Below are 27,310 nucleotides of genomic sequence, written 5' to 3' on the forward strand. Positions count from 1 at the left end.
AGCTGGGGTGGGCTTCCCCCAGATGCCAATCTGCTCTGCCTCCTACTGGCCACACACTCTCCTCCCCTGGAGCTGCAGCCATAGGGCCTGAATCTGCCCTGGCCAGAACCTCGTGCGCAGGGAGTTCACACACTCTCCATCTGGTTTGGCCAGTCTCGGACAGCCACTCTGGACAGGTGCAGAGAGCTGCACGAGGCGCTAAGCAATGGAGAACCAGGCCCACAGCAACCACCACAGGGGAGCAGCTAGAGGCTGCAGGGTTAACTGCTATTCTGTGTCTCTCTCCCTGGGCGCCCCTGCTTTCAGCGGGGTGAAAGACACGGCAGAAATGTTGCTTTGTTTTAACATGCAGCAGGGGAAGGAATTCTGCTGACATCTTACCACACTTTGCTCCATCGTCAGCCCAGCTGCCAGGGCTTGGGTTAGCAAATCACCAAGATCTCAGCAGTGAGGAAAGAGAACAAAACAGCAGAGCTGGATCCTGTTCAGACTGGTCAGGGTAATGGCAGTGAGGCACCTGAATCCTGCTCCGGGTCGTCAGCCCTGCGTCATCTTCTCTGGGGAGGGAGGGAGTCACTAGGGCTGGCGTTTTCCCAGGGGCCAAGCACACTGGGTGCATGTTGAAGGCTGAGCCCTTTGGAAAACCTGGCCAGAAGTGTCATGGTGGGAGCTGCCATTGAAATCAGTATTGAAAATCTGGACCCTTGTCTTGGTGCCTAGATGAGTCCTGAGCTCTTCTGAAATCTGAGCCCCAGCGGCAGGTGCTGAACCCCTGACCATCTGGCTCAGAGCTCTTGGGAACATCTGACCTTTTCAGACGATACACTGTTGTCAGGGAAGGAGGAATGGGAGAATTAGCAGACGATGCGTGAACCACAGGAGTTCCAAGCTCTGTAGTGAACCTGGAACTTGTGGGGTTTCAGAAGGTCCAAACCTAACAAGCCAAAATGAGTTTCCCCCTCCTTTTTCTATAGGCTGATCCATCTGGAGTGTGAAGGATTCTGGTTCTAAATGGTTTTGTGAGTGGCTTTCAGTCCCTATAGGGAAGCCACCCTCGTCTTATCCATCAGGAGGGAAAGAACCACACGTTACTGGGTGCTGTGGTCTACGGAGCGCTCCGGTGTGAGATAAGAGGGAGGAAAGTGTATCAGGAGTATGAGGAATACCTCCACCGAGAATGAATTTGGGTCTATTAGAAGAGCCTTGCAATGCCATTGCGTTTGCTGCTTTTAATAGAGGGAAGACAAATGCAGTGTCATGGAACTAGATAATATCATCATTCTGCTGAAAGGGCTGCAATAAACCAGCGCCTGCAGATTGCAAAGGGAATAGACATCAGACAAGAAGGAGTGTTATCGCTTCTGTGCCCAGTGTCGTTGAGAATTACCTGGGTTTAGTTGTGAAATGCTTGGGGTGAAGTTAGAGTTCAGGAGAGACAGACGGACGGTGCTGGGTACAGACAGACAAAGTGCAGGAAGCCTTTCCTGGTGCTTCCTCCACACTCAGCCCTGCCAATGCAGCTGGATCCTCCCCCTCTGGCACCCCAGCGATGCTAGCCATTTATTCCAGCTCTGCTAGTGTCCCTGGAATGCACAGCAGATTGTGCCAACCTTTGTTGTGATTATACGTGGACTCAGAGGGCTTGGAAGTAGGGCTACCAGACTCCAGGATTCAGTTGATAAATGCTGTCCATCCCTACTAAATACATTGTGAAAAATCAGTGGGTACCTGGTGGCCCCATCACATGCGCTAGTGCTGGGAGGGACCCACTGCCCTGGAGCACTCTAGTGCTGCAAACAGTGTAACAGGGTGCCTGCCCTTCCTTCGGGGAAGGGCAGAGGGAGGGTGGAACTAGCAGCATTGCAAGCATGGCTGAATGCCCCCGAGGAGGCATGTCCGCATTGGTGTGGTTATGGAAACACCACATGGTTAAAACCTGCTTCGGATTTATCATGTAAGTGGAATTGAAAACTGCTTGAACTGGGTTCCAGCATCTCTCAACAGCCTTGGACTCTGCATGGCAATAGCACGGTTCAGACATGATTAAAAGAAGTTTAAATCCCTTCTAAGGTGCAGGATCAAACTGCATTTAACCCATGTCATGTGCTACCAAGTTATAATGCGATAGGGCAGCAGGGACAAAAATCAGAATCAAACTCTCTGAACTCTCAGCATCTGTGTGTAAAGGCTCCTTCCCTTGGCTTTCCCCCTGCCCACTGAAACATGCCCATTGACTTTGGACCATCAGCCCCATGAATCTCAGTTGTTGGGGCTTTGCTTTGGTACGTCTCCATTACAGATAGAGAGGGTAGAGCTCCACAGAGAGACCATCTCCATAAAACCTGTGAATTACCAAAGTCCTCTAACAAGAAGAGGACTCAATGGATGGCCATTCATAAAACAGAGTCCGTCAATCATTTCTTGCAGAGATGACATGCACACACATACTCTTCTAAAAGCTAAGCAAAGAGTTTTCCTATTTAATGTCAATGCTTTTTAATCAAATACTTTATCAAGGACCTAACACACGCTATCTTTAGAGAGCACATTCTTTACTTTAAAAGAAAGCATCTAACCTGTTCACAAAACCCAGTAATGGACATTCCAAGACCTGGAGATCACCCCAGCTGCAGCATCCACAAGAAAATTCCTTTATGATTAAATAAGGTTTTCTTTGGGCATGATCGGAGCTCTACATAAAAATCCATTTACCTGTGATAAATGGTCTTTGGAATAGAGAGGGCTTGGGAGACAGGGCAGAAGCTATTTCAACACATACAACATAACAAATTACCAGAGACCTGGTGTTGCTATTAAGAGGCACAAATTGTTTAAAGGTCTAGACAACACGGTCACCTAATGCAGTAACTTGTCACTGCTAAAAGTCTGGGTTCAAAGCTAGTAAAGCCACAATAAAAATTCCCTAGCAGTTCTTCATACTTCCTGAGAACAACATGACATTTAAAAGCTCTGAAAAGTACTCAACTGCACGAGTTATCTGAAGGGACTTTAACTAACATGTCTAACAATTAATCATTTTCCTTTAAACCATATACAAATCTCAAGAATTGTCTATGAAGTGCCTAGATCAGCATTCTGCATATTCCTTAGCATTATGGAGCAAGGAAGATGCATTCTTCAGCAGGAATATGAACTGAAGATGGAAGCTGCATTATAGACACCTCATAGCCTCACAGCGATAAACACTGGTGCTGTTTTCCCCATTATGGGCCATCTAACAACCACTGAAAAGATCTGGGAAGTGAAGCTCCTACATGGCTCAATGACACAGGTTCACATTTTCAGCACACATCTAAGGCTCTGTGGACATGCCAGCCCCCTGCCCCAGGTACTGCTTCAGAAAGTCATGCCCAGCATTTTCATGGGGTTTAGCCACACACGTTACTGCTTGTCAGGGGAGATGTGCAGCATCCAATATGCAGTGGGTGGGTTGCAGCTCCTGTCACTGATACCATGAGATAAGCCCCCAAAGCTCATTTGCTTTCCTTTTCCCTACTCCACCCCCCATCTTCCTCCTGGCTTTTCTCCTTTCCTCCTAACCCTGCTCTGGCTCTGCCAGGCTTCTCCCTCCTGAACATGCCTCCCACCCTGTGAATTCCACCTCCTTTTCTCTTGGCCCTACCTGGTCCCAGGTCTGCTCACCTGCCTTGATAGGGCTGATCTTTCTAAATCCCTCTGAGTGCAAGGAAGGCCCAGAACGTGGATATCTGCAGGTGCACAAGTGAGGCAGACCGCAGGAAGGTGGACGCATGGCAAAGCTTCTGCATTCAAGGCAAAATTAGCCAAGTCCATGAAGTGGAGTGTACAACATGTGATCGTGTCCTGCTTGATGCAGGGGGAGAAAGGGACTAGCTGACCCACAATTGGCTGTTGAAGGGAGAAGGCCTGTAGGTCAGAGAGAGTTCAGATTTTGCAAACCCCATCCCTGCCCAAGACAGGACCTGCCTGTGCTCTCCCATGAAGGAGGGCTGATCTCAGAAGAGCTGCACTCCGAAATGGCTGAATCCCAGCTTGGCCCCATTAGTATGTCTTTAGCACCAGAAGCATGCTGGGCAACTTACAGAGCCGGAGGACAAGGTTCAAGAAAGCTCCAGTGCTCCTTCAATTCCCACTTTGCCAAAGACTCCCTGTGCGACACTGGGCAAACCTCCCGGTGCCTCGGTTCCCCCTCTGTCTAACAACACTGACCTGCCCCACAGGATCAACACAGCAAAGAGCATGAGATACTGTGGTGATGGGGGCCAGAGAAGTACCTCAGACAGCTCAGATTCCCTCCAGAAGCAGCTTACCCACTAAGAGCTAAATCCTGGGGCCTCGCTCACCCTTCCATGTTCTGTTGAAACCTCAGGGTATTTTGTCCCTGGAAGGACCTCAGCCCAAACACTAACAGAGAGGAAGCAATGGGACTAAAGAAAAGAGTCTGAGCCAGGAGCTTTAGCACAAGCCTTGCTAGCTCCACCATGCTCGTGTTGGGTTTTTCGATTAACTTTTCTCTGCAGGGAAGTATCAGGTTCACAGTCATTGAGGAAGAAATTCCTTAGGGAGCCTTGAGGGCTCCACCTTCCATGCTGGGAGTCCAGAGGGGCTGAACGTTTTTCCCATTGAGGCATGATGGCAGCTGCTGGGACTCATGGTGGCAGGTGTGGGCAGGTCTCTGGGGCTGGTGTGCTGGCTGCGCTGTTGCATACTGAACATGCAGGTTCTGCTGGAGAATGTACTGCAACTTTAGAGCTGCCGGCGGATCTAAGAGTGACCTCTGCCAGCATTACATTTCAGATCCACAAAATGTCACCAGCACCAGCATCCTGCTGACCTGTGACACCTCTTTAGATTTCTCACTGGAGCCCAAGGTCTCCATGAAAAGCTCTGCAGCTGGCACAAAAAGCAGAGGAGACAATGGCATGCTCAGCTTGTGCGGTGAGTGCTGACCACGCTTGCTTTTCCCAGCATTGCTGTGGTGCTGCTGAAACAGTAGGTGCTTTGCCAGAGTTCTCACGTAGCCCCTCTGGGAAGCTTTCAGCAACCCCCACCAAAGGGACAAGACCAGGACTTCTAAAACCAGAAGGTCCGCTTTGCCCTGCCAAGCCCCAGCGCAGAGCAAGGTGCCAGTAAGTTCCTCTCTGTGATGAAATATGATTTTTAAAAGTTCGATTGCTTAGTTATTTTTCACTTCTTCCCCCAGGGACTCGGGCACTTTCAGAACCTTTCATCAAACAATGGACGTAGATGGCTAGTTTCATTTCTGTGGCAACACTGGAGGACCTTACAGGAAAACTTCATTGTAACAGAGAGAATTCTGACCCACTGCAGCAAATCCCTGAACATGGAGCTGGCTTCTTTGAAAAGTGTATCATAAATGGCTGACAACTGTCTCTCACTTAAGAGCTGATGAATTCAGGGAGCAATCTGTGATATTTTTGCCAAGTGCCCAGTCACCTGAATGTTCTACCCAATATCTTCACACGTATTTGGTATAAAGCAAGAGTGATTGTATTAGTTTTGTACAAGTTGGCAGCCTTTAACTTTCCCTGCATGTTAGAAAAGCCACATGGTGGGCAGAAATAATGCTGGTGCTAGATAAACAAAGAATGGTTCTAATCCTGTTTTGTATATCTGTAGTACTTCCGTGGGTGACGCAGCTCTTTCTAACATGCCAATTAAAGGTTTACACTATGCCTGTGAGGTAAGAATTATTATTTCCATTTTACAGCTGGGGAAATTGAGGCATAGAAAAGAGAAATGGTCACACAGCTAGAGGGGGCAGAGCCAGGGATGGAACCCAGGCATCCTAATTTCAACACACTGAACACTGACCTGAGATGATGAAAGACAGCAGCAGAGGGGTGACTCTTATTCACATCTGACAGAACTAAGCCTGTATCCTCCTGGCAAATGCCAATAGCGCAGAATCCACTCTCAGGACTAGCCTCCTTGTTGGCAGCCTCAGGTGAGGGATCAATGAATGAACAGTCCCTAGAAAATGAACTCTACCCCGCTCCTTGGAATGGTCCCTGCCTGGGCTTGCACTCCTCTGCCCACGCTGAACCTGCTCTACGGTAAGCTGAGGCTTTCAGGCCCCAGCCCTGTCAGCTAAGCACCTGCCAGGAGCACCAGAGTCCACACATCTGGTTTTAAAGCTTGATTTCCCCTTGTGAACGTTCCCAGGACCTTCTCCCCAGTAACCTGGACACTAGATAGGATAGGACTTGCTCTAGGCAGCTAGAAGAAAATTTCACATCCATGGCTGTGATACACAAAGCCACCAGTTTCTCTGATATGCCGATGTGACACGCGGGCTGCGATTTACAGGCTGGAGGAGTTTCCACTGCAGACTCAACAGAGAAGAAAACGCCTTTGATTTTTGGACCTCCAGATGGAACAGAGTTATTATTGGCTTCCCCGTCCGTTTTCAGTGACAGCAACCCCCAGTGAAGGATGATCCACACATACAAGTCAGGAGCTGCAGTGGCTGGGCAGTGTCCACATTAATCAACATACCCGCAGTGAAGTGTAAGCACATCACCCTGCCAGTGCCCACACTTCACATCTGTTACATTGAACACAGCTCTGCCCCGGGCATGGGAGCAGGGGCGGTGTCACCTGAGAAATAATAAAAGTCTGCTTTGGCAGGGAGTTAGAATTCATTTGTGCTGGGGAAGCATTTGCACAGCTATTGAGGATGGTGCTATGGAAGGGCAAAGTGCCATTATGATTAGAGCTGGTCAAAAAAGGGGGTTTGTATCAGCTTTTTTTTTTTGCCATTGGTGGTTGGTTTAGGGTGATGGTGATTTTGCAAATTTTATGCAAAAAATAGTTTTCCATTTATTTGCCCTTTCTCTCTCTCCCTTTCCCCCTCTTTTCCAAAAGCAAAATGGGGGGGAAAAGGAAGAAAGGGAGAAAAAAATGAAAAACTGGAAAAAATATTTTTGAATATAATTTTTGTGTTTGTTTTTCATCAAAAAATGGAAAACATAAAACTAAACTGGTCTTTGCATATTTTTGTTTAGGAAAAAAGGCCAGTTTTTATTTAAAAAATGGTTTTGAAATAAAATATCTCTAGCTGTAATTATTTCTCAGGAGGGTGGTGGCACTCGTGGAACAAACCTGGATTAATGCACAGCCTTTGTTACATTCATTCTGGCCACAAATCTCAGTTTTCGTTCCAGTGAGCACCACTGGGCCGTATTACATCTCCCTGCCTAGGCAGCCTACGAGAAAGGTCTCTGTTTGTATAGAGGGTCAAGCCAGGGTGGACGTGCCCAGAACTGTTTCCCAGATTTGGCCACTCAGACAGAATCTGCTGGGGAGGTGGAGACAGAGGTAACAATTACAAGGGGCAATTATTGGGTGCAAGTAGGAAGTGTCACCTTGCCAATTGAGAAGTGAGAAAGTGGGTTCCTGTTCTGCCAATAACTGACAATCCAAGCTCTGCACTAGCTGAAGGCGTTAATGGTCAGATGCAGGTCCCTGTCCCCCGCCCCCTCTGGTCAGACACCACAGGGACAGGGACCCTACACTAAAACATCTAGTTGAATGGCTGTTTCCTTATGCGAGCAGCCAAACGTGCCTTTTAAATCACCAGCAATAACTTGACCTGGAGCAGAACGACACCACTCCGAGTTAGCAAAGTGAACAGGACCAGTCCAGCCTGCTCTGATTTGCAGCCAGTCTCCCACCAACACCATGTGCAACGGCTGCCACCCGACAAGCCTGCTGAGCTCTGCCACACTGTAGCCACGTCCTCGAAGGTGCACTAACCACACATTGTGCCCACAGCTCCAAAGGCCCCTCCCCTCACAATGGGGGCTCTCTCCAAAGGAGAATGGTATCCACAGCTGCAAAGCTTTAGTGACTGCGATATATAACACAACTCAGCAGGTAGAGACTTCATCTCTCCACTGGGAAAAAGAGACACATCCTGGCCCCTTGGTATTTCTATTTGCTCCTACCAGCATGGGTCATTCGACAGAGAGATGGGGCCGTGGGGAGAGAGGCTGGCTGGCAACCAGGGAGCGACCATCACGAGGAATTGGATTGAACCCCAGGGTGTATGACGCTAGCCGTTGCTAGTGCATCCATGAGCAGAAGGAGATTTTCGATAAGCCAGAAATGCTTTGGCCGATAGTCAGGAGATGGGGGTCAAGATGACCCATGTGTGTTAAAGCCAAAGCAGTAACCAGCTACAAATAGCTCACAAGAATGAAAAAGGAAACCCGTCCAAAAGGCAGACACGGAGACCGTGGCCCATGGCGGCCCTCCACCCTCGGGAACAGAGACGCCCTCGGGTTTTTCAGCTGCTCCCTGCTGATTAAGATCCATGACCCATCCTGGCAGGAAATAACTACCCCCTTCCCCTGGCTCCAGAGGGCGACCATCACAGTCCCACTCTGGAGGAGAGCAGGAGGAGGGGGCTCAGAGTCCTTCACCCCACTTGGAGCCCAGCTCCTGGAGTGCTACCTCCGTGACCCCAGGGAGTAGAGTTTGGGGCAATGGAGTCAATGGCACCAGATACTCCCTTCTTGCTGCGTCAATGGACAGAGCCCTGCCTCCCTCCCTGCCCCCTGTCCCAGGAGAGCCCTGGAAGTTAGAAGAGTTACATGGAGTGCGTGTGGGCTCCAGTCCAAGGAAACATTCCCTCTCCTAACGGTGTTTCCCAGGGACACCAGAGATCTAGCGCTGCTCCCCACAGGAGCCCACAGCCTTACGGCACCTGCAGAGAGGGCCCACGTAGTAACATGCTAGTGCTTAGTGTCAAACACCTGCCATTGTCCTGTGACTCAGACCCTCAGGAGCATTCCAGAATCTGGGCCCAGCCGAGCCCCACGGCCCAAGGGGATTATTCAATGGCAGCATTAGCAGAGGGCCCTGAAAGCACTAGATTGGGGAAATTATCCTTCTGAATGCAGAACAGTGCCTGGCTGAAGAACCTGCCCATGCAAGCTCCATGCATCCCCTGTCACCCCCTCAGCTGAGCCTCACCAGAGTCCCCAGAGAGTCCAGCTTCACTGTGGATCCCCCAGTATCTCTGCTCCCTCTACAAAATGCAAGCTCAGCTCCCAGCCTGCCCCAGGAAAACAGAAGGGACCTGAGAGGGGAGCAGAGCCCTGAGTCTGTCTCTGTAACAGGCCACGTTGTTTTATAAAACCTCAGCAAGTGGAAGAGCAGCCAAACAGAGAGATGGTCTCTCCTCCTCCTCTCTCCTCCCTTCCCCTTTCCCCATCACTCCCTTGTTACTTTTCCCTTTCTGCAAAAACAGAGTCAAACTGTTCTCTCCTCAGGCAGGACAGAGCCAAGCGAGCTGCAGAGCCAGTGCTGCTGGTTCTCAGAGGCACCTTCCCTAACACAGTGCAACAGCAAATTTAGGGGCTGCACAGACTTACACCATTCCCTCTCCTAACGAGCACAGTGCCTTGGAGAAGGTCGGATCTGGACCTAGACCCTGGTTCTGCAGCGTGGGACCAGCCTGCCTGCCCAGAGACCAAGGAATCAGCCAAGGCTGTGATTAGAGTCCAACCAAAGCCTTCCTCGGGGAGCTGCATCTCCCTGTTCTCAGGACGTCTGCCCCGCTCCTGGCTGCAACCAGGCTCCCCTCGACACCGCATTTCAGGTAGGGCTTGGAGGTTCTTCTGAACCAAACGCAATTTGTTTAACCTTCCAGGCCTCTCACCTTAAGCTAAAGGTCACTTTGCTCTGCTGCCTGGACATCCATTATACATACATAGATATATAAAAAATTACATCTGAAAGGACAAAGTTGCCTGAGCCTTGTGACCCGGCAAAATATATTTCACCTTCCTGCCCATATTTTTCTTCTGACGAGTAGATGTTGCAAATCTTCTCTTGAATCTTGACACATCTCATCTAGCCTCAGTTAAAGTTTGTATTTATGGGTGTCAGCTCTGACCTCTTCCACCCCGGCTCCCTCGCCCTCGCCGCACGGCTCCCTCGCCGACCCTCTATAAACAAGCAGGCCCCCAAATCCCCCTTTGTCGAGCGGCATTATTAGTCTTGCATCCGAAGGCCAGTGTAGTCCGTAATTCTCTGTCTGATGACACAAGATGAACACGGCAGCATCACTCTCCCCAGCAGATTGGCAGGCCGGCCCTCATTTGTCAGTGGCAGACTGACAGAATTACTAGCCCTTAAATGAAACGATATATCTGGGACGTTAAATCTGTTTTCATTCTGACTGCCCCACACCTCCAGGTGGACGTGGCATGTGAACTGATGTCCAGAGGCCATTAGCCCAGCTCCCCCGCCCACGGCCTTCACAATAACACAACTACAGCACCTGGGGAGTGTTTCCAAGGGCCCTCCCGGCCACACTGTGCTGAGCCAGGACCTGCTGAGGCTCCTGGGGGTGAGGGGGGAGAGAGAATTAGTTAGAACCATCACCACCTGTAGAGAAAAACCCCTCTTCCCAACACTTCACAGGCTCACAGCGGCCCAAAGCCCCCCTGATTAATCTGCCCCATGTACTAAGAGCCTACACCAAGGAGACAAGTCTCAAAAGCAAATTGGGCCTGACCCTCCTTTCCCAGGAGAGTGCTCCTGCCTGCCATGGAGTTACCCTTGCTTCACGCTACAGGAAGGGAGTGAACGGAGAAGTATCTACTTGGGGGTTTACAAGCTGCCCCACATGCAGGCAGGGGACAGGCTGCTCGCCAGTCCAGCAGAACACGGTGTTCCCTACAACCCGCCCCCCTGCACCCCAGGCAGGCGTTGGAGGAGGAGGGGGCAGAGCTCAGAGAGGTAGGTGCCAGCTCCAGTTTTGGGTGTGTTCGCCTGTCCCACCCCAAGCCCGGGCTGAGCTCGGGCCTTGAACCTGAAAACTCAAGGCCAAACAAGCCGAGTTTGGGTCAAACGAAGAGGCTTTGCCTGGCTCCAGTCTAAAATGTCAGCCAGCCCAGAAGCTCAGCCCTAGGCTGCCCACAAAGAGTGTGCATTCAGGCTGCACTCCACAACTTGTTCCCATGCCCAAGCACTGCTCCCTGTGCGCCCTGGGATAGTAGCACCAATGCCCACTTGGGCAAGGGGCAAAAAGGACACAGTCTGCATCTTCCCCCAGACAGCAGCCCCATAACTGCCACACAAAGGGTTCTGTAGCTGGACCAACTGCCCAGCACACAATGCACAGCCAACCTGTGGAACTCCTTGCCAGAGGATGTTGTGAAGGCCAAGACTATAACTGAGTTCAAAAAGAATTAAATAAGTTCATCATCAATGGCTATTAGCCAGGATAGGCAGAGATGGTGTCCTTAGCCTCTGTTTGCCAGAAGCTGGGAATGGATCATTTGATGATTCCCTGGTCTGTTCATTTCCTCGGGGGCACCTGGCATCGGCCACTGTTGGAAGACAGGATACTGGGATACATGGACCTTTGGGATTGTCTGTTGTCCCTCACAAAGCAGGTGAGAGGCACCTGGCTTCACACAAAAGTGACTCCTGGCTAAGTGATTTGCCTAGGGTCACCCAGGGAGTCTGTCGCAGAGCAGGGAATGAAACCCAGGCCTCCAATGGCTAGTGCTCTGTACCACTAATGACAGACTAATACTGCTGGGTCGGTAGGGACAGGCATCTCCCATCCTCCTTCCCAGACCTCAGAGGAGCGGGGCAGGCAGAGGTGAATGGGAGGACTATAGAGACCAACTCAATGGCTAGCAGAGATTCCCCTGGAGCTCAGGGACCTGGGCTCTATCCCAGCTGGTGCTGGGAGTTCCGATGGCTGTGATAGTTTCACGAAGAACCGGCCCCTCAAGGCGACGATGAGCAAACCCATATGTGTCCCTGCCTGGGGGCAGCTAGGCCTCACCCCCTACTTTCTCAGTGGCGTGCTCAGCGTGGGAGTTACCTTTGAACTACTAGTGAAAAACAAAATGAAGTCAACAGTTCATTAAATAGCAGCTCTTCCCTGAGCCTGGCAACAGCCCCTGGGACCCTTTGCCCCAGAATCGCCTTTCTGCTTTGGATTAGAGACACGCAGGAGCTCCCACCCATGGCTCGCTGCTCTGAGTGAGCGAGCCCTTCCTGCTGCCGGGCCGGGAGATGGGCCTGACCCTCTGCGCGGGGAGGGCTTTGGCCAGAGAGCGCAAGTCGCGTGTGACTGCGGGTAACAGGCCTCAGCCTGGCAGAAGGGCAAGAGCCCAGCTGCACCTACAATGCCAGGCAGAGCACCAGGGATGGTCGGCGCTAGCAACAGAGGCTCAGATTCTCTAGCTTGCCACCCACCTTGCCAGGGTTTCTGCCACGTGCTCTGCCATGGGAGCCTAGAAACAGCCTAGAATGCCCCACCCCCATCCCAGGCAATGCAGCCGCTCAGCCTTCACACACACCAAAGCCATCCCAGCCTCCAAATCCCCACTGCCTTAGGAGCACCACCAGTAATGCCACGCCCCTGCCCCACCCTGGCCCCTTTCCCCCTTTGGCTTCCTCCATCCCCAAGCCATCCCGTTCCTCAGCTCCCCCAGCCCGTTCTCTCTGAGCTGCCTTCTATCCAGCCCACTTCCTGCAGCTCCCCAGGCTCCCAGGAGGGACTCCTAGAGCAGGGAGGTCTGGCTGGCTTTTCCCTGCAGAATGCCTTGTACGTGCTGGCCTATTTGAGGGGAGGAAGCAGAGAGGAAGTGCAGCACATAGGGGTTGGGGCCAGAAACAGCCCCACTTTCTTATATTCCCCCCTGCAGCTTCCATAGGAAGTAACATTCATCCCTTCCTACCTAAAATGTTGTACAGTGCTGCTGTGCGTTGCTGAAGGGCTGCCATGTTCCACCCCAAAGGTGGCTGTATTTCTTTAGTGGGTGCCGCGGTCTCTATAGATTGCTTCCACCTGCTGGTCCTATGTCTCCTATGGAGAACTGCCTGCTAAATCCATTCACTAATGTTCTTTCCTTAGCCACACAAACCCATTGCTGCCATCAAATTATCCCAAGCCGCTGTGGGCAAAGAAGTCTCTGGCCGCAGTGTGGTGAAAGCTCTGCCACAGCAAACAAGAAATCTGCCCTGCGGCATTCCTGAAATCAGCAAAATAAGGTCGAGGCGGCACCAACCACTTGGGACTCACAGCATCAGATTGCAGATGGTTTTACCGGTGAGCGATGAAGGTTGACAGCAACTTCTGCTGCCAGTACCACACGCTCAGCCTTTAGCAGAGGAAGGAAATGCAGCCAAAGGAAAACAGGAATCTCCAAGTTCCTACTGCTCATGTTTGAAAGGGTAGAAAATCCGCCTGAGGCCTGCCATGCTCTAACATTTGGGGTTGGGCGGGGCCTGCGCTCTCCCAAGCACTATAGGCTACAGGACTGAATCATTTACCAATGGCACTGCTGGACCGCAGCCCCGCTCGAACCTATCCAAGGCAGGTAGCTACGGATCTGTGTTTAAATCTCTGCCCACCCATCCTCATCTCCTAGCGTTACTGGCACTAGGCTTCGGACGGGGGGAGACCCGGAGATCTGTGGAGTCCAGTTTCCAGGGACCGCGTCCCCTATCTGCATTGTTACACAACGTGACCCTTGTTTGCCAGGCCGGCACAATAGCAGCAGTCCTGGCATTGCTGTTGTACAGTACATGTCACTCTCGGGGGAAGAGAGGCTGATGGATTTGTATTCACATGGAGCAAAGCCATGTTTGAATGGTGTACCCATGTGGACAATAGAATTACAAGGCTACCCAGCAAGGCAGCAGCGAGCTGAAGCCACTGTTTACAATATCTCCTGCAAAACAACAACCCCCCGTTCCCAGAATCCAAGCAGAACACTGATATGATTGAAAGGAACAAAAAATGCTTCCACAATGCAACTTCCTGGCACTGTTCTGGGCAGGGAGAGGTTATTTTAAGCAGTGAAGCACACTGCCATACTCTGGAGGCCCAAGGAGGGGGCTGGAGTGCAAAAGATCCCACCTTCTGAGATGGTCTGGAGAGGAGCAGAACCAGGGCCCACGGCCACTCTGGGGATGGCTGTCCCAGCGAGGCAGCTCGGGCACTGTGTAAGCTCACAGTGGCATTGGGACACCATTGAGGGAGCTACTCTGCAGATCGCTGACTTTTCTTTTCATTTGCAGCTGTCAATGCCCAGTGCCGGAGCTTTGCAGAAATTTGGTGACGGGCACTGACTGGAGCTAAGGTCACATCTCCAGTTTCACTGCCCATTACAGCACCTCACTCAGCCGACTGCCTCACTTTGCATAGAGTCCAAATGTCTTGTGACTCCTCCCAAAACAATCCCCATTCGGTCTTTAGAACTCTCCCAGTGCAGGAGTCTGCAGGCCATGCCCCTGAACCGACATGCACCCCAGAATCCCACCCCTGAATATCCCCAGAGCTTTGTTAGAGTTTAATCTGGTCCAGGTCACAGACTTGCCTCAGGCCTGCCCCCTTGGGCTGGGAGTAGCACCTGCTGCCTGGGGAAAGCTTCAGAAAACAACCTATTCAATTCTTGCTGCTGTAAAAAATTTAATAAAATTTAAAAAATCACTAGACCCCCTGATCCTCAATTCCTGTGAAACAGGGGAATCAGCGTGGCTCTCCAGAAAGATCCAGCTGTTGTAACCTTACTGACTTCAGCAGATCCATACCCAGGATAAATTTGACCCAAATCCAGCACAGTCTTCTGAGGATGACACCCCTACTTCCCCTCACCCCTGTATTCCAAACAAGTCATTGTGGGGAGGGGGGGAATCCTTCTGCACTGAATAATTTTTAAGGAATTGAGTGTGATACTTCCTGTAGGTCCTACATAAACAAATCTGTGGCCACATGCAGCAATGCCAGGAGATGCACATAAACTGGTTGGTTTATGTTTGGCCCAGAGGAAGGGACAGGAGAGCTTTTTTAAAGAAAAAAAAGCAGTAATTTGCATGAAAACCAGACTCTCTCCCAGGCTCTGTAATGTGTGTGGGATGGAAGGGGGGATTGGAAGCTGGGACAGGGTGGGAGGGTTGTAGGGGTCAACAAAGATCCAGTCCTCTTCCTCCTTCAGAGAACTAGAGTTGGAGCAGCCTGGCTGGTTGCAGCTCCTCTGTGGCTCTTTCGGGTAATGTTGATTGCTAACTTGGCTCCGGAACCACTGAGGTGTGAGTGTCACTGATCCCGAGCCTGCAGACACCACATCTGGGTCAGCAGCAGCTGGGGACTTGTAGGGGAGGTACTCACCCCCGGCTGGCGTCGGGCAGCAGCAAATTGCACTGTCAGGAGGCAGCTGGGCAGGGCCCACGCCAGACTCTAGTCTATGCAAGCACAGCAGTGTGGGCAGCTGGGCAAAGCCCAGGTGATGTCCCCCGTCCTCCTCGGGCAGCTCAACCACTGCCCTCTGCCATCTGGCTCTGGAAGCAGGAATGCAGCTCAGCAGGGCATGGTTTCTGGGCCTGGCCAGAGGGCCTTTTGGGACTCCATGGAGATGCTGCTGGCCGAGGAGTCCCCTGGCCCTGGTGACCCTGCCCAGTGCCCACCTGACAGCACTGCTTTTCCTGCCAAAGGCTGAGGAGAGATTGTCTAGACGATAATCGCACATCGTTACATTTGCCGATCACACTCTGGGCTTCCCCAGGCACCAGCTCTGCTAGTCATTGCCTGCCCACAGCCCTGGCGGTGAGGAGTCCAATCCTCAGCCCGCAGGAGACAGGCTGGGGTGTTTCCTCACCTCCAGTGTGCTCTAGCTACTCCGCCCTGCTCCTGCTGGCTTCCGCGCTGCGGCGCCAGCCACATGTCCCGGCGGGAGCGCGAGGCAGGGAAAGAGCCTGGGAAGCAAGAGCGATGCCAAGACACGGGGAGAGCTGGGCAGCAGTGTCCCTCCCCAACCCCTGTTATGGCAGGAAATTCCCCCCATCTGGAGGCCAAGGCTGCGGGCGAGGGCACCAGTTAGTGTCACTGGGGTGCAGGCAGCTCTTCAATAGGGACTGGGCCCAGACCCTTTCAAGTCATTTCTGCCAGGCCAGCACGCAGCAATCAGAAGGGGTGGCCGGGAGGGAATCTGAACTGGGGAGCTGGGAGTTCCCGTCTCCCAGTGCCTGGGCTCTGAGCCGCCCTGTGCCCCGGGCAGAGGCTTCTAAGGAGCCCTAGTGCTGAGCCTGCAGGCTCCTCGCCCAGACAACAGTTGAATTGGGGCAGCTTTGTCTCCTCCTCTCTTGCCTTCCCCGTGCCTAGTTCCAGGTCTGAGCATCCTTATGCCCCTGGGAGTGTGTGGGAAGGGGGAGGGGGGACCTGCCACAGGCCAGTGACTCGGGACCCTGCTCTGTGCACAGACTGGTGGAAGCCAGATGCCGCAGGGTGGATTCCTCCCAGCCCAGGGGGGGTCTCACCAGGCCCCCTGCACCAGTTAGACCCTTTAGTTTGGCCCCTTACAAAGGGCTTCAGCTGTGTGAGGGGCCTGCAGGGGCCCTCTCTGCTGGGCAAATTTCAGCCCCACTGTCTATTCCATTCGCTAGCGTTGCCTCTTGGAATGTACGTGCAGGCCCCACCCTGGAGTGACCAGCCAAGCAAACCACCTACCTCCAGCTCCTTAAAGAAGATGCAGCTCCGTGCCCACTCCACAATGGAGAAGAGGGTCTGGTCTGCCATCTTGCACATGAGGGCAAAGCTGCTGAGTTTCTCATGCCGGCCTTTGCCCTGCTCCTGTTGCAGACAAGCCAGTATCCGCGCCTTGACCTGGGGCTCGTCGGGCTCCAGCTGCAGCAGCTTGAGAATGACCTCAGGGATGTCGGGTGGGGCGCTGTTGGGATATGCATCTGGATACATGTAGCTGGCCACAGACTCGTGGGAATTTGTGTAGTGGTCGGGGTACTCTGACTTGATGGTGCGGTTGGGAAAGGAGGGGTAATGGTAGCCTGACAGCGCCCCGTGGCTAGGCACAGTCATTCCCAAGGACGGAGTCCCATACGGACTTCTGTCATAGTCGACTGGTGTCATAGTGACCGGGTTGGGAGGCAGGCTCTTGGACACCGAGTGGATGCCATGGATGGTGGAGGACAGGTTGTAGTCAGTTTGCATTGGCGACACGATCTGAGGCACAGTCTCCAGCTTAAAGCCGTTGGCGCGTATCAGAGCTTTCTTCTGCTGTTTTAAGGCACGATCCCGCTTGTACATGGGGCCGAATTTATTTCTTCCTCCTCGCATCCGGTCCGCACGCACAGCTGTGGGGCAGAGAGAAAGAACGGCCTTTGGCATTCAACTGAGCCCAAGGGAGCCTTATCTTCCCAAGAGAACATGGCAAATAACTCTGAGGGCTCTGTCCAGATAGACTGTGGGGCCGGGGGAAGGGGATGGTGAGGAGGAGGGGAAAAGGCCGGATAGTGGTGAAACAATGCATCTTGTCCTGCAGCCATTCCATCATGGGAGCAATGGATGGCTGCATCAGGAGACAGGGGTCCTGGTGCAGAGTCTCTCTCTGAGCAGACAATAGGGGGTGCTGTCCTAGTGAGGCGGCATAACCCCCTCGCGCTGGAACACTAAGAGCATCAGGCTGAGAACACGCCCAGTTCCTGAGGCCCCGTCCTCCATGACTGAGCTGCTTCTTTCTAGATAAGAGTCACAGACCTGCCCCCCAGAAGTAAGGCCATCTTCAGCCACTCCCTGCATTGCCACTCACTAGCCATCAAATCAAAGAGTTTCAATTTGCAGAAAACTGTATCTCAGCAGCATTGCCTAAGTCTCACTATTTTATTACAAGTCTTGCAATATTGGTGCTTTTCTTAAAGCCCAAGCTCCTGGAGTCAGGTGAATATATGAGAATCTCATCTTTCATGTTAAAAAAAAGAGGGGAGAACTAATTAAGTTTCTAGTGCTCATTCTTGCAGAGAAATGCTTGAAAATGTAAAGTCAGGAGGCAAATAAAAACAACCCCAAGTTATTGTTTTTTAAAGTCTCAAGATTTTTAAACATAACCTCACAATTTTCTGGATCTTGACTCGTGATTTTTGAATGACTGGGAGTTGCCATAGTGTCTCAGTGAGATTTTGTTGAATTGGATCCAGTTGTGCACTCCTTCCTGTCAGTCCCTTCCAACACGACCATTACATGCAAGACAAATGGTCAGGCGAGCGCTCCAAAACATATTGGCCAGATCTGTGGTTTGTGTAGACCGGCCTAGCTCCATTGATTTCAACGGGACTATATCGATTTGCACCAGCAGTGGGTCTGGCCCGGTGTGTGTATTATTAAAAACGCCTTAAAACTCCACCCAAGGAGTCTTACAACAAGCTCCTCAAGCTAACAGGCCCATTAGAACCTCTCCTCTTTCAAAGAAACAGATGTTCTCTCTGGACCCCAAAAGAAACACAAGAATGTGTCACTGCTTCAGGAAACAGGTGCTTCTTTGCTTCACAAGATCATTCACTTTCCTCTGTGGCCATTCCCAAGAGTGTTTTTGCCTTAAAAAAACACTCTTGGAAGAGCCTCAAATAGCTGAAAGCTCCGTGTTGGAGATCTGCGCAGATGGACATGAGAAAGTCTGGGCGGCTGGTGACCCCATGCTTGGGAAGCCACGGAAAATATGTACAAAAGGGGAAAGCAACTAGCTTTGCCACCCCAGTCTGAGTGGAGAGCTCAAGTGTTTGTGCTTCAACTGTTATTTCTGCAAAAGGCATCTCACTAACCTTTCCTTTCACTGCAGCCTCGGAAACCTGCGTTAGCAACCTTCACTGCACAACAGAACCACAGCGCTGGCCAAGTTTCTCAGAGACTGGCTGGAAACATGGGACCATTCAGTAGGGACTGAAAGCCAGCCAGGAGGCAGGAGATGTTTGCAGAGACTTTCCTTGAAGGGGCACTCGCACTCCATGGAGAACGCTCTCTCTAGAGAGAATCCTGTTTCTTCTCCCCCATTCCTTCTTACCTAGGGATATTTGCATGGAAACAGCCTCTCTGCAGGGCTGCCTGGCTAAGGGCAACAATGTCTGTAGAATACAGAACACTTCACCTCTCCATCACTGTTTGAGAGCCCGCCTGATTTACCCTCTAGTGGCTGGGCAGTACATTATTTGGCTGCCTTAGGCCAGTTCCTCACAGAGAACACGTAAAAACCACCTCCGCCATCAGCACTAACCTGCGGCCTTGGTGGCAGCCTCCACAGGAAGGCAAAGCACTGAATGAGCCAGAGAGACCAAACTCCCCTTCCACATGTATCCTTTGTCTGCACTACAATGGTTTGTTCCCATTTCCAGCGCTTAACACAGTGTAAAAGCCCCAGGACAAAGGGAGTGTTCAGGTACTTCTACCTGCTCAGAGCAGGTTTTCATGCCCACCGGCGCCCTCTCTTCCATCAGCAGCTACGTCACTGCTACCTCAGGTGCAGCTATCCCACTGCTAGAGAATGGCTAGTGAAGACACCCTTCGAAATGATTCCTGCGACACAGGCTCGTGGCACAGAGAGGTGTGCAGAGGAAGTTTGCACAGCTCCTACCTGGGCTGTACCTGTGCTGTTGAATAAATAGAGGCGTGCAGGCCCCAGGGCACTCAGCGTAGCATCTTTCACAAGCGGGAAATGAACACACCCTTTTTTCTTTAAAAACAAGCACCCTAAGAGAGAAGACGTGCTTTGATTCTCATGCATTCCCCTGTTTCTGCCTCACCTGGGATCATAAACACCTTGCTGTTTGCTGCATCCCGACTGGGTTCTTGTGCTGCCACAAACACAAGATCCTGATCTCAGGTGGGAAACCAAGGGCAGGGCAGAGGGACTGCTTAGAAAAGCAAAGATCCTGTATTCATTCAAATGTCTCCAGGAACAAAATGAAACAGAAAGTACAGATGCCTCCAAACTAAGGACAGACAAAAATGATGGAGCCTGAGATTTCTGCAGCTATTTAGACTGTTTCTTTGATTCCCAACACAGTCTGAGTTCATGAATCTTTTTGGCTGTAGTTTAATACACACTCCAACCCCATTCACCTGCTCTCACTCTGTTTCACATACACAAGCACCTTAAAGAAATCAGCTCCAGCTTAGACTCTTTGCTGTGAGAGAAGGATCGAGGGATCAAAGCTAGGTTGCTATAAGGAGATGCCCTATGTCATGCGCCATATTCTTTTTCACTCTAATTTCTCTCCCCGTCTCTGTGCCTTTCCTCACAGGATCTATCAAGTGGGGCTGTAGCATGTAAACCTCCTAACCCATGGAGTAGGGTCAGAATTAGGCAAAGTGAGTTCACCCATCTCCATTCTAGACAGAAACATCTTCAGTGTGGCCTCAGCTACTCCTTTATTCTCCAGGGTTAGTGCAGAAAGAGCCAGCTCTGCCCGGATCTGGTTACTAATTCTGTACCAGAGGGAGAAGTATTCCTGACAGATCAAGGTTACCGCCCACCTTCTCACTGAAGCTCCTCCCCCCACACCCCTGCCGCACCCCTAACATCCATTTCAGGATCTGCTTTGAAATTGTTCTTCCTGTTTTTAAAACTCTCCCTGGATTTGTTCCAGCCCATATCACTGGCCCTCTCTGCCCCCTCTCCCATCTCAGGCCTAACACTGGCCTCCTTGCACGATTGGTGCAAGAGCCTTTCCATCCCTCTTGCCGCTGGCCTGCACCACTCAGTGTTTCTGCCCCTCTCTTGCACGTTTAATTCTGTGAAACATGCTCACCAGGATGAATGTGCATGGGCCGTGTTGTGCTGTTACTCTAGAGGGAAAGCCTGCATGTGAAACCTTTTATTATCTGAAGCTGTGCTGTGATCAGCACAAACACACTGTACTCTGTTAATGTCGAGCAGCTTCAGAGACTCTCTTGTCGCTCTATTGCAGGGCACTCAGGTGAGCATTCTGATTTGTCTGGGATATGCTGCGATTGTGTTGTTCACACAGTCCAGACTTCTCAGTCATTTCCTTTCTTGAGCATCAAGAGAGGCCGATGTCAACATCATACTTGTCCCCAAAATCAATAATTTCAGACTTGCTTTTGTCCTATTGAGTTGAAGGATTTCTTTAGAAGTGTCAGTTCAGATTTTCTGCCCAGTAAATACTAATAACTAAGGAAACGTAAGCTCCAATTTTCACCACAAAAGACAGACAGTCAAGTTGGGATGTCAGTTTTCCTCTAGGTGATCCCTGTTGGATAAGCTACTGCAGAGTTTCATCAAGCAGCTCAGAGGGCGAGGAAAAGGCCGCTTTGAACAGACAGGCAGCAAGTATCCTGGCTTTGTCCCTGAGCCCCACAAACACACAGGACCACACTCAACCCTGCTGTAAGCAGGGGAAGTGCCTCGAAGTCAGGTGGGTGCCAACAGGGAACACAGGGCTCTAATTTCAGTGTCCCTCACCCATTCACTGCACACAGGAACAGAGTGTGAGTTCTGACTGCCAGCGAAGGCGACCATGCCGGTTCTCAGTTACAAGACAGAGTGCTGGTACAAAGTGTCAGACCCTGTGAGTCAGCAAAGCCTCTGGGCAGTGCTTAATTTGTAATGAAAGAGGTCCCAGGGCTCAAGCAATTAGGTGCCAGGGTTCAAGCAATTTTTTTATTTTCACACTTGATGCAGCAAGCCTAGAGGTGCCAGAGCTCTGACCTGCCAAGCCCAGAGGTGCCAGGGCTCAGCCCTTGCAAACCTTAGCACAAATTAAGCCCTGCCTCTGGGTAGGCCGGACAGTTGGCTCAGGAACTGTTTGTAACTAACACTCCAGTCACAGCCAGGGCTAAGGCTCAGATCTACTTTTGAAATGACACTCAGCGCTGACGCCAGCTCCATGGGTGAGTTCGCACTGGCTGCCTTCACCATTAAACGTGTCCTGCTCTTAACTGTTCAGCCTCCAAAGCCTTCTGCCTCCTTCCTGCTTGGGAAATGATTTCAGTTTTTATTCAGGTATTAGCAGTACTTTATGTTCAACTCCCACTTTGCCCTTAATCCACATGTGAATGGAGCACAGAGTCCTCCAACCCTGGACAGCCTCAGCACTGTCTGCCCAGATCTTTTGATTTGGTGTAAAATTTAGCCCTTTTTTTCCCCATTTTTGATACCCTGTGTTTGTAATGGTTTTTCCTGGCCCTGAGCCCTGTGTGCATTGTGAAGTTCTGCAACATCAGTGCATAAGTGTCACGTAAAACACGTCATAATACAGAAGAACAATATGGCCTGATTCTGCTATCAGCCACACCAGCACAAATCAAGCCTGACATCAGTAGCATGACCCCAACGTAAATCTGGTGAGAGATCCCCTGTGCTGCTGAGTCCCCTTGTATAAGGAGAAATTCTTGTTACAGTGAATGTGGCAAAAGAAAAATTATATTCTCACTGTTGCATCCTGCCATTTTATCCTGATTCTCACGAGACTCGATGTTTTCCTTAAAGCCTCGCCTCCTGGAATTATGCAAAAATAGGGGAATCTTGGCTTTCATTTAAAATAAACCAAAAAAACCCAAAACCCAGAACATTTTCAAGCCCTTTAAAATAGGGCTTCAAGCAAAGAAAACCTTCGAAGTGTGAACCCTAAATTCTAAAAAGCCAGAAGGCAAATCAAAAGAACCCCACATTTATTATTTTTTAAAAATCTGATGATTTTAAGGTCCTGACTCATGTTTGTTTAATGCCAGGGTTGGCTATGCTGTATCCTAGAGACTGGTGACAAAAAAAAACAATCTAGCCCTGTATGGAATGATGATACTACAGTGAGAACCAAGGGCTGTTTTTAATTCTGAGGTCACTGCTCAATTCCCAGGCACAGCTGTGCCAGACAGTCTTATAACCTAAAATATTGCCCATGAATATACGGATCCACTGAGCCAACCCAAATCGTGTTTAAATAAAAAGAAATGAACAAACTACAATTCCAACACACCAAAGACAGAATTTCTTTTGCGACAAGCAGCTGTCATAGCTGGCTTTGGGCCTGATCCTGTGTACTGGGTGCCCTGAAGTCCCAGTGATATAAATGAGAGAAGATGGTGCTCCACACGTCACAGGATCAGGCCAGTTTAGGGCCCCAACTATTTACACCGCATCCATACAACTGTCGACCCCTCCATTCTTCCCCCGGAGCACACAGAGTTAAGTGACATGAGGCAGCAGATCGGGGCTCTTACCTTCTAGTCTCATTCCCACCGTCAAGCACTTCTGAAAGCGACAGTACGGACATCTCTTCCTCTGGGTTTTGTCGATTTTGCAGTTTTGGCTTTCAGTGCAGGTGTAGTGCTTGTTATTCTGCACCGTCCGCTTGAAAAAGCCCTGATGGTAAGGAGAGAAGGCAGAAATGCAGTGCATTAATACGCCAGCATTTACAGTATGTCCAGGACTAAGCAGGCATCTCGGAGAAGGGGGATCCTGCACTAGGCTGCTCTTTAACATAGATGATTTGTTCCTTGCCTGGAGAAATTCTTTGCAGACCCACTGTCCTCGGGGCAGAGGAACAAGTGGCTTTGGAAGAGTTGGACACTGCACATCGATTAAAATAGCATCTTAGGTGACTGAACTCTGCTGTTGCCTAACAGTGAATCATAGCTGGCAACTTTTATTTTCTTGGCCCCTATATTCTCGTTGGGGGAAATTACTCAAAAAGCCACAAGAATAAATTGTCTGATCTGGAGTTAACGGCAGTGAGCAGTGCCATGGGGACTCACATTGCTAGGAAAGCTAACAGTCACAGACAGGAGTGGCAGAGCCAGAAGTCATGTATTTTTGTTCAAGTTTTTAACAGACAAAGGCTGCAGGCCTGGCTTCTCTCCCCCAACATCTGAACTCCCTTGCCCTGAGAAGGTGTCTCTTCTCAGTCAGACATGATCTGAACTCCAGGAATCTGACTGCAAGACCACGGGAAACATTTGATGTTTTTCATCTGCTTAGGACTCTGCTGAAATACGATGGGCCTGATGCTCAGCTGGCATAAATGAGCATAGTATTCAAGGCGATGGAGTTACAGCTATTTATGTTACAGCTATGCTGAATGCTTAAAAACGCCAAGGCTCCGGGGGGAAGCCAGTGAGGGCACTGCTTTCCTTTCATAGATTTCTTTTTTAAACAACTTTGGGGAATTGTGAAGAAGATGAATCTGGCCAGGGAGACGTCAGCCTGCCTCTCAGTCTTCATTAACAACGTAGGTTAAAAAGGGGCCTGCTCTTTGAATACAAATCTGTGTCTATAGTGTGATTTATGTCTTCAAAGACCTGGACAAACATTGGCCCCTAACCTGTGAGAGGCAGCTCAGCATTACCACCCCATTGGGCAGGGAGAGCAATGAAGATACTGGGATACTTCAGTGGGCCCCTCAGAAAGGCCCCAGAAAGACCCATGTGAAGCAGACCACAGAGAAGGATCCTAGCAGGCCAGGCCAGAACCCTGCTCAGTCCAGCACACCCACAGGGCCTCTGCCTCTCGGCAATGCCCCATGGCACAGACGCTCATGTGCTGTTGGCTTGCCCCAGAGGGGAACCGGAGCTCAGGCAGAAGGAAGCGCAGGGCCAGGCTGTGTCTGCCAGGGCTTGTGGGTGCGATGCTCCACGCTGAGAGCAAGGACACCGTTTAACATTAGTCAAAAGCAATTTGAGAGCTGCCCCCCCTCCGATTTTAAGGAGTCCGATTTAGCCCTCAGTCCACAGCCTCTGAAAATACAACACAGCCAAGGGCTGGCTGTTCGGGTGGCGGCATTTTAACTACGATCTTTCCAGCTTCTGCAATTCCTCCGCAGCCCCAGGCAGGCGGAGAGACTCTTGCTGTGCTCTGATCTGATGCTATGGGAAAGACCCCACTTTCCCCCTGCACACACCCCCTTAAACCAGAAACTACAGGTAGCAGCTGGCCTCCAATTTACAAAAGATGTTTGCCATTGCCTGGGAGATCCTCCCATTTCACCTAACTACACCTTCGGCCGGACACATACACGCAGCTGATGGGAAATAAAGGGGGGAGGTCAGGGGAGCCGCTTTCCTTCCAGAGAGGCCTGGAACAGCGGTCACACCCCCCACTGAGCCCCTCACCCACCATTAGTCCCCGCAGTGACAACAAAACTCTGCAAGATTCGGCTTCGCTTTCCAGTCACACTGGGATTTGGTTCCGCGATTTTCTCTGTCTCCGGCACTTCTAAAGCGCCGGTCACCTGCCCTGCAGCTGAATTGCGAGGGGATTTGGACAGGATCCCCCCTAAATCCAGCGCGCTCTGATCTCCTTAGAAGCACCACAAGAGATGCGGACTCTCCCCACGCAGCCAGCCCCGCGGTGGCATCTTGCACCCGCGCCCAGCACAGAACGGTGCCCAGTGAAATGCCACGGGACAGCATCCAATTCTGTTCCATTTTCTAGCAAACGTTACTGGGGTTCCGTATATTTCGTTGTGCAGATTAGTGGTGCAAGCAACGGTGCGCCCATCTGACTGCGAAATAAAAATAATCCGCACCGCTAAGCGGGCTAATTATAGGGTTAATATTTTTAAACTAAAATAATAATAATAATCCCTGAACCGTTTGATTTAATTTATTTTGATTGCTATAAAATTAACATTTCTAATATCCCTAGCCCTAACCCTAAGAGCTATTTAAAAATATCTAAAGACCCTAAAAATCTATTTTGTTTTGATGAGCCGAAGAGTCAAACGGAAAATGAAACAGGAGCACTCTACCTCGGCAACTCGCTTGCGCCGCTTAAACTCAGAGAACTTTTAAATAACTTGGGGAAACCAGGTCCGTAAATCCGGAACAAGGTGATTCTACCCGCTCCGGAGTTACACTCTGGCCAAAAGTGCCTGAGTTCCTGCTCGACACGATTCACCCCACGGGCTGGCTACAGTTTCGTTTTAACACATTAAATGACACGCAGCTAAACCTGGGCAGAAACACGTCTTCTGTGCGTGCACAAATCACAGGAATTTGGACTCGGTATCTTCGAGCTGCTGTAACACACCAGCCCGGGGCGGATTTTGTGGAATAAACCCCCCTTGGGCCAGCGGTTTGCGTGACCCGCCGGGGCAGGTTAATCAGGGTTTGTAACAGAAACACTAAATAAACGGGGAGAGCAAAGCTTCGTTACAGAAACACTTCCCCGCTCGCAGGCCGGGCGGCTTTGCAGACCCAGCCGCTAATGATGCATCAGCTCACCCTGCTCGTTTCTACTCCAAGAACAAAATGATTTTAGTTCTTTAATTCCCCGTTATATTTCTTTGCGTTGTTACATCTCTCCGATGTGACACGCAAACCCGGGCGAGTGTTTTCCGACTCTCTGGTGCTGGACTGCGGATTTCGCATTTCTTATGAAAGGTTTGAAAAGTTCAGTATTTGGAAAAGTCCAGCTACCCCTGCTCCTGGCTTTGCGGAGTGGCTCCAAGAAAGGTGCAGCCCCTTCGCTGAAATTCACGTGCAGCTTCAGACTTTCCAAGCGCAACGCGCCGCGCTACCAAACCACCGGGCGCTTCGCCCCGGAATTATCTCCAGATTTAATGGAAAACTAGATTCGTTCCGTCCCGCGCTCCCGGCTAACGTGGAGGCTGGGCACCGGCAGGGCGGAATCGGGGCTTTCCGGGGCAAGTGAACCCCCGGCATCATTTATCCGCCGGGCACATTTTGAGCGTTAAAAACCCCCAACCCGACGGACCTCGCGAGCTCTGCCGCGCGGGGAATTAGAGCGCAACGATTTCCCGGCCTTGCTGATCAATTCCTAACTCCTGCCAACGAAACCCTGGAGGGGCCGGGGTGCCCGCCCTGCCCCCGCTCCCCTTTGGCTGGGGCCGGCAGCGAGGGGCCCCTTTCGGGGCGAGCCTTCTCGGCCCGCGGCGGAGCGAGGACCCTGGAGCCAAACCCGCTGGAAGGGGCGATCTGGCCAATCCCTCCTGGGCCCTTCTCGAGAGCAGCCAGCGCGTCCTGCCCGGCCCCGCGGGCGGTTTCCTACCTTGCAGCTCTCACAGGTGAGCAGCCCGTAGTGGTACCCGGAGACCTTGTCCCCGCAGACAGGACACAGCTCGTCCAGGTCCTCATCGTAGGTATAATCCATCGCCTCCGGGGCCGCCTGCGGGGAGCGAGAGCGGGTCAGCGCGGGAGGAGCCCCTGGCCGGCCCGGCGGGGAGGCGCGGAGCTGAGCGCGGGGCGCTGCGGAGCGTGACAGGCAGGTGGCGGGTGCTGCGGGCGGACCCTTTATAGCGCCTGAGGCTGCACATCCAGGCTGGTGCGGGGAAGTGACCACCCCCGAGGGGCGGCAAGCCCGGCTGGGGGGGGCCGCGGCAGCCGCGGGGGGGCTGGCAGCAGGGCGGGGGCGGGGGAAGGGACCTGGGGGGCAGGGCCGGAGACTCTGGGGCCACCCTCGGCTTCCCCGCTCTGGGCGCGGGGCTGGACCCGCCTGCCCGGGGGTGCTGGGGCAGCGGGACGGAGCCTGCCCGGGAGCAGGGAGGGCTCTGG

The 27,310-nt window shown here is 51.5% G+C and overlaps 1 protein-coding gene across 1 annotated transcript in view; it reads right to left on the minus strand.

Moving 5' to 3' along the window:
• Positions 1-26,909, minus strand: part of NR5A1 (nuclear receptor subfamily 5 group A member 1) — a 50,041-nt gene extending 23,132 nt beyond the window's left edge. Inside the window, exons 1-3 of the mRNA XM_030535688.1 lie at positions 26,808-26,909; positions 23,021-23,162; positions 16,505-17,145 (exon numbers count right to left, since the gene is read on the minus strand). Of these exons, the coding sequence (XP_030391548.1) occupies positions 16,505-17,145; positions 23,021-23,162; positions 26,808-26,909 (885 nt within the window). The remainder of the gene's footprint in view (positions 1-16,504; positions 17,146-23,020; positions 23,163-26,807) is intronic.
• Between the last annotated feature and the right edge of the window lie 401 nt (positions 26,910-27,310).

Source organism: Gopherus evgoodei, chromosome 16, assembly GCF_007399415.2.
Source record: "Gopherus evgoodei ecotype Sinaloan lineage chromosome 16, rGopEvg1_v1.p, whole genome shotgun sequence".
Taxonomy (NCBI): Eukaryota; Metazoa; Chordata; order Testudines; family Testudinidae; genus Gopherus; species Gopherus evgoodei.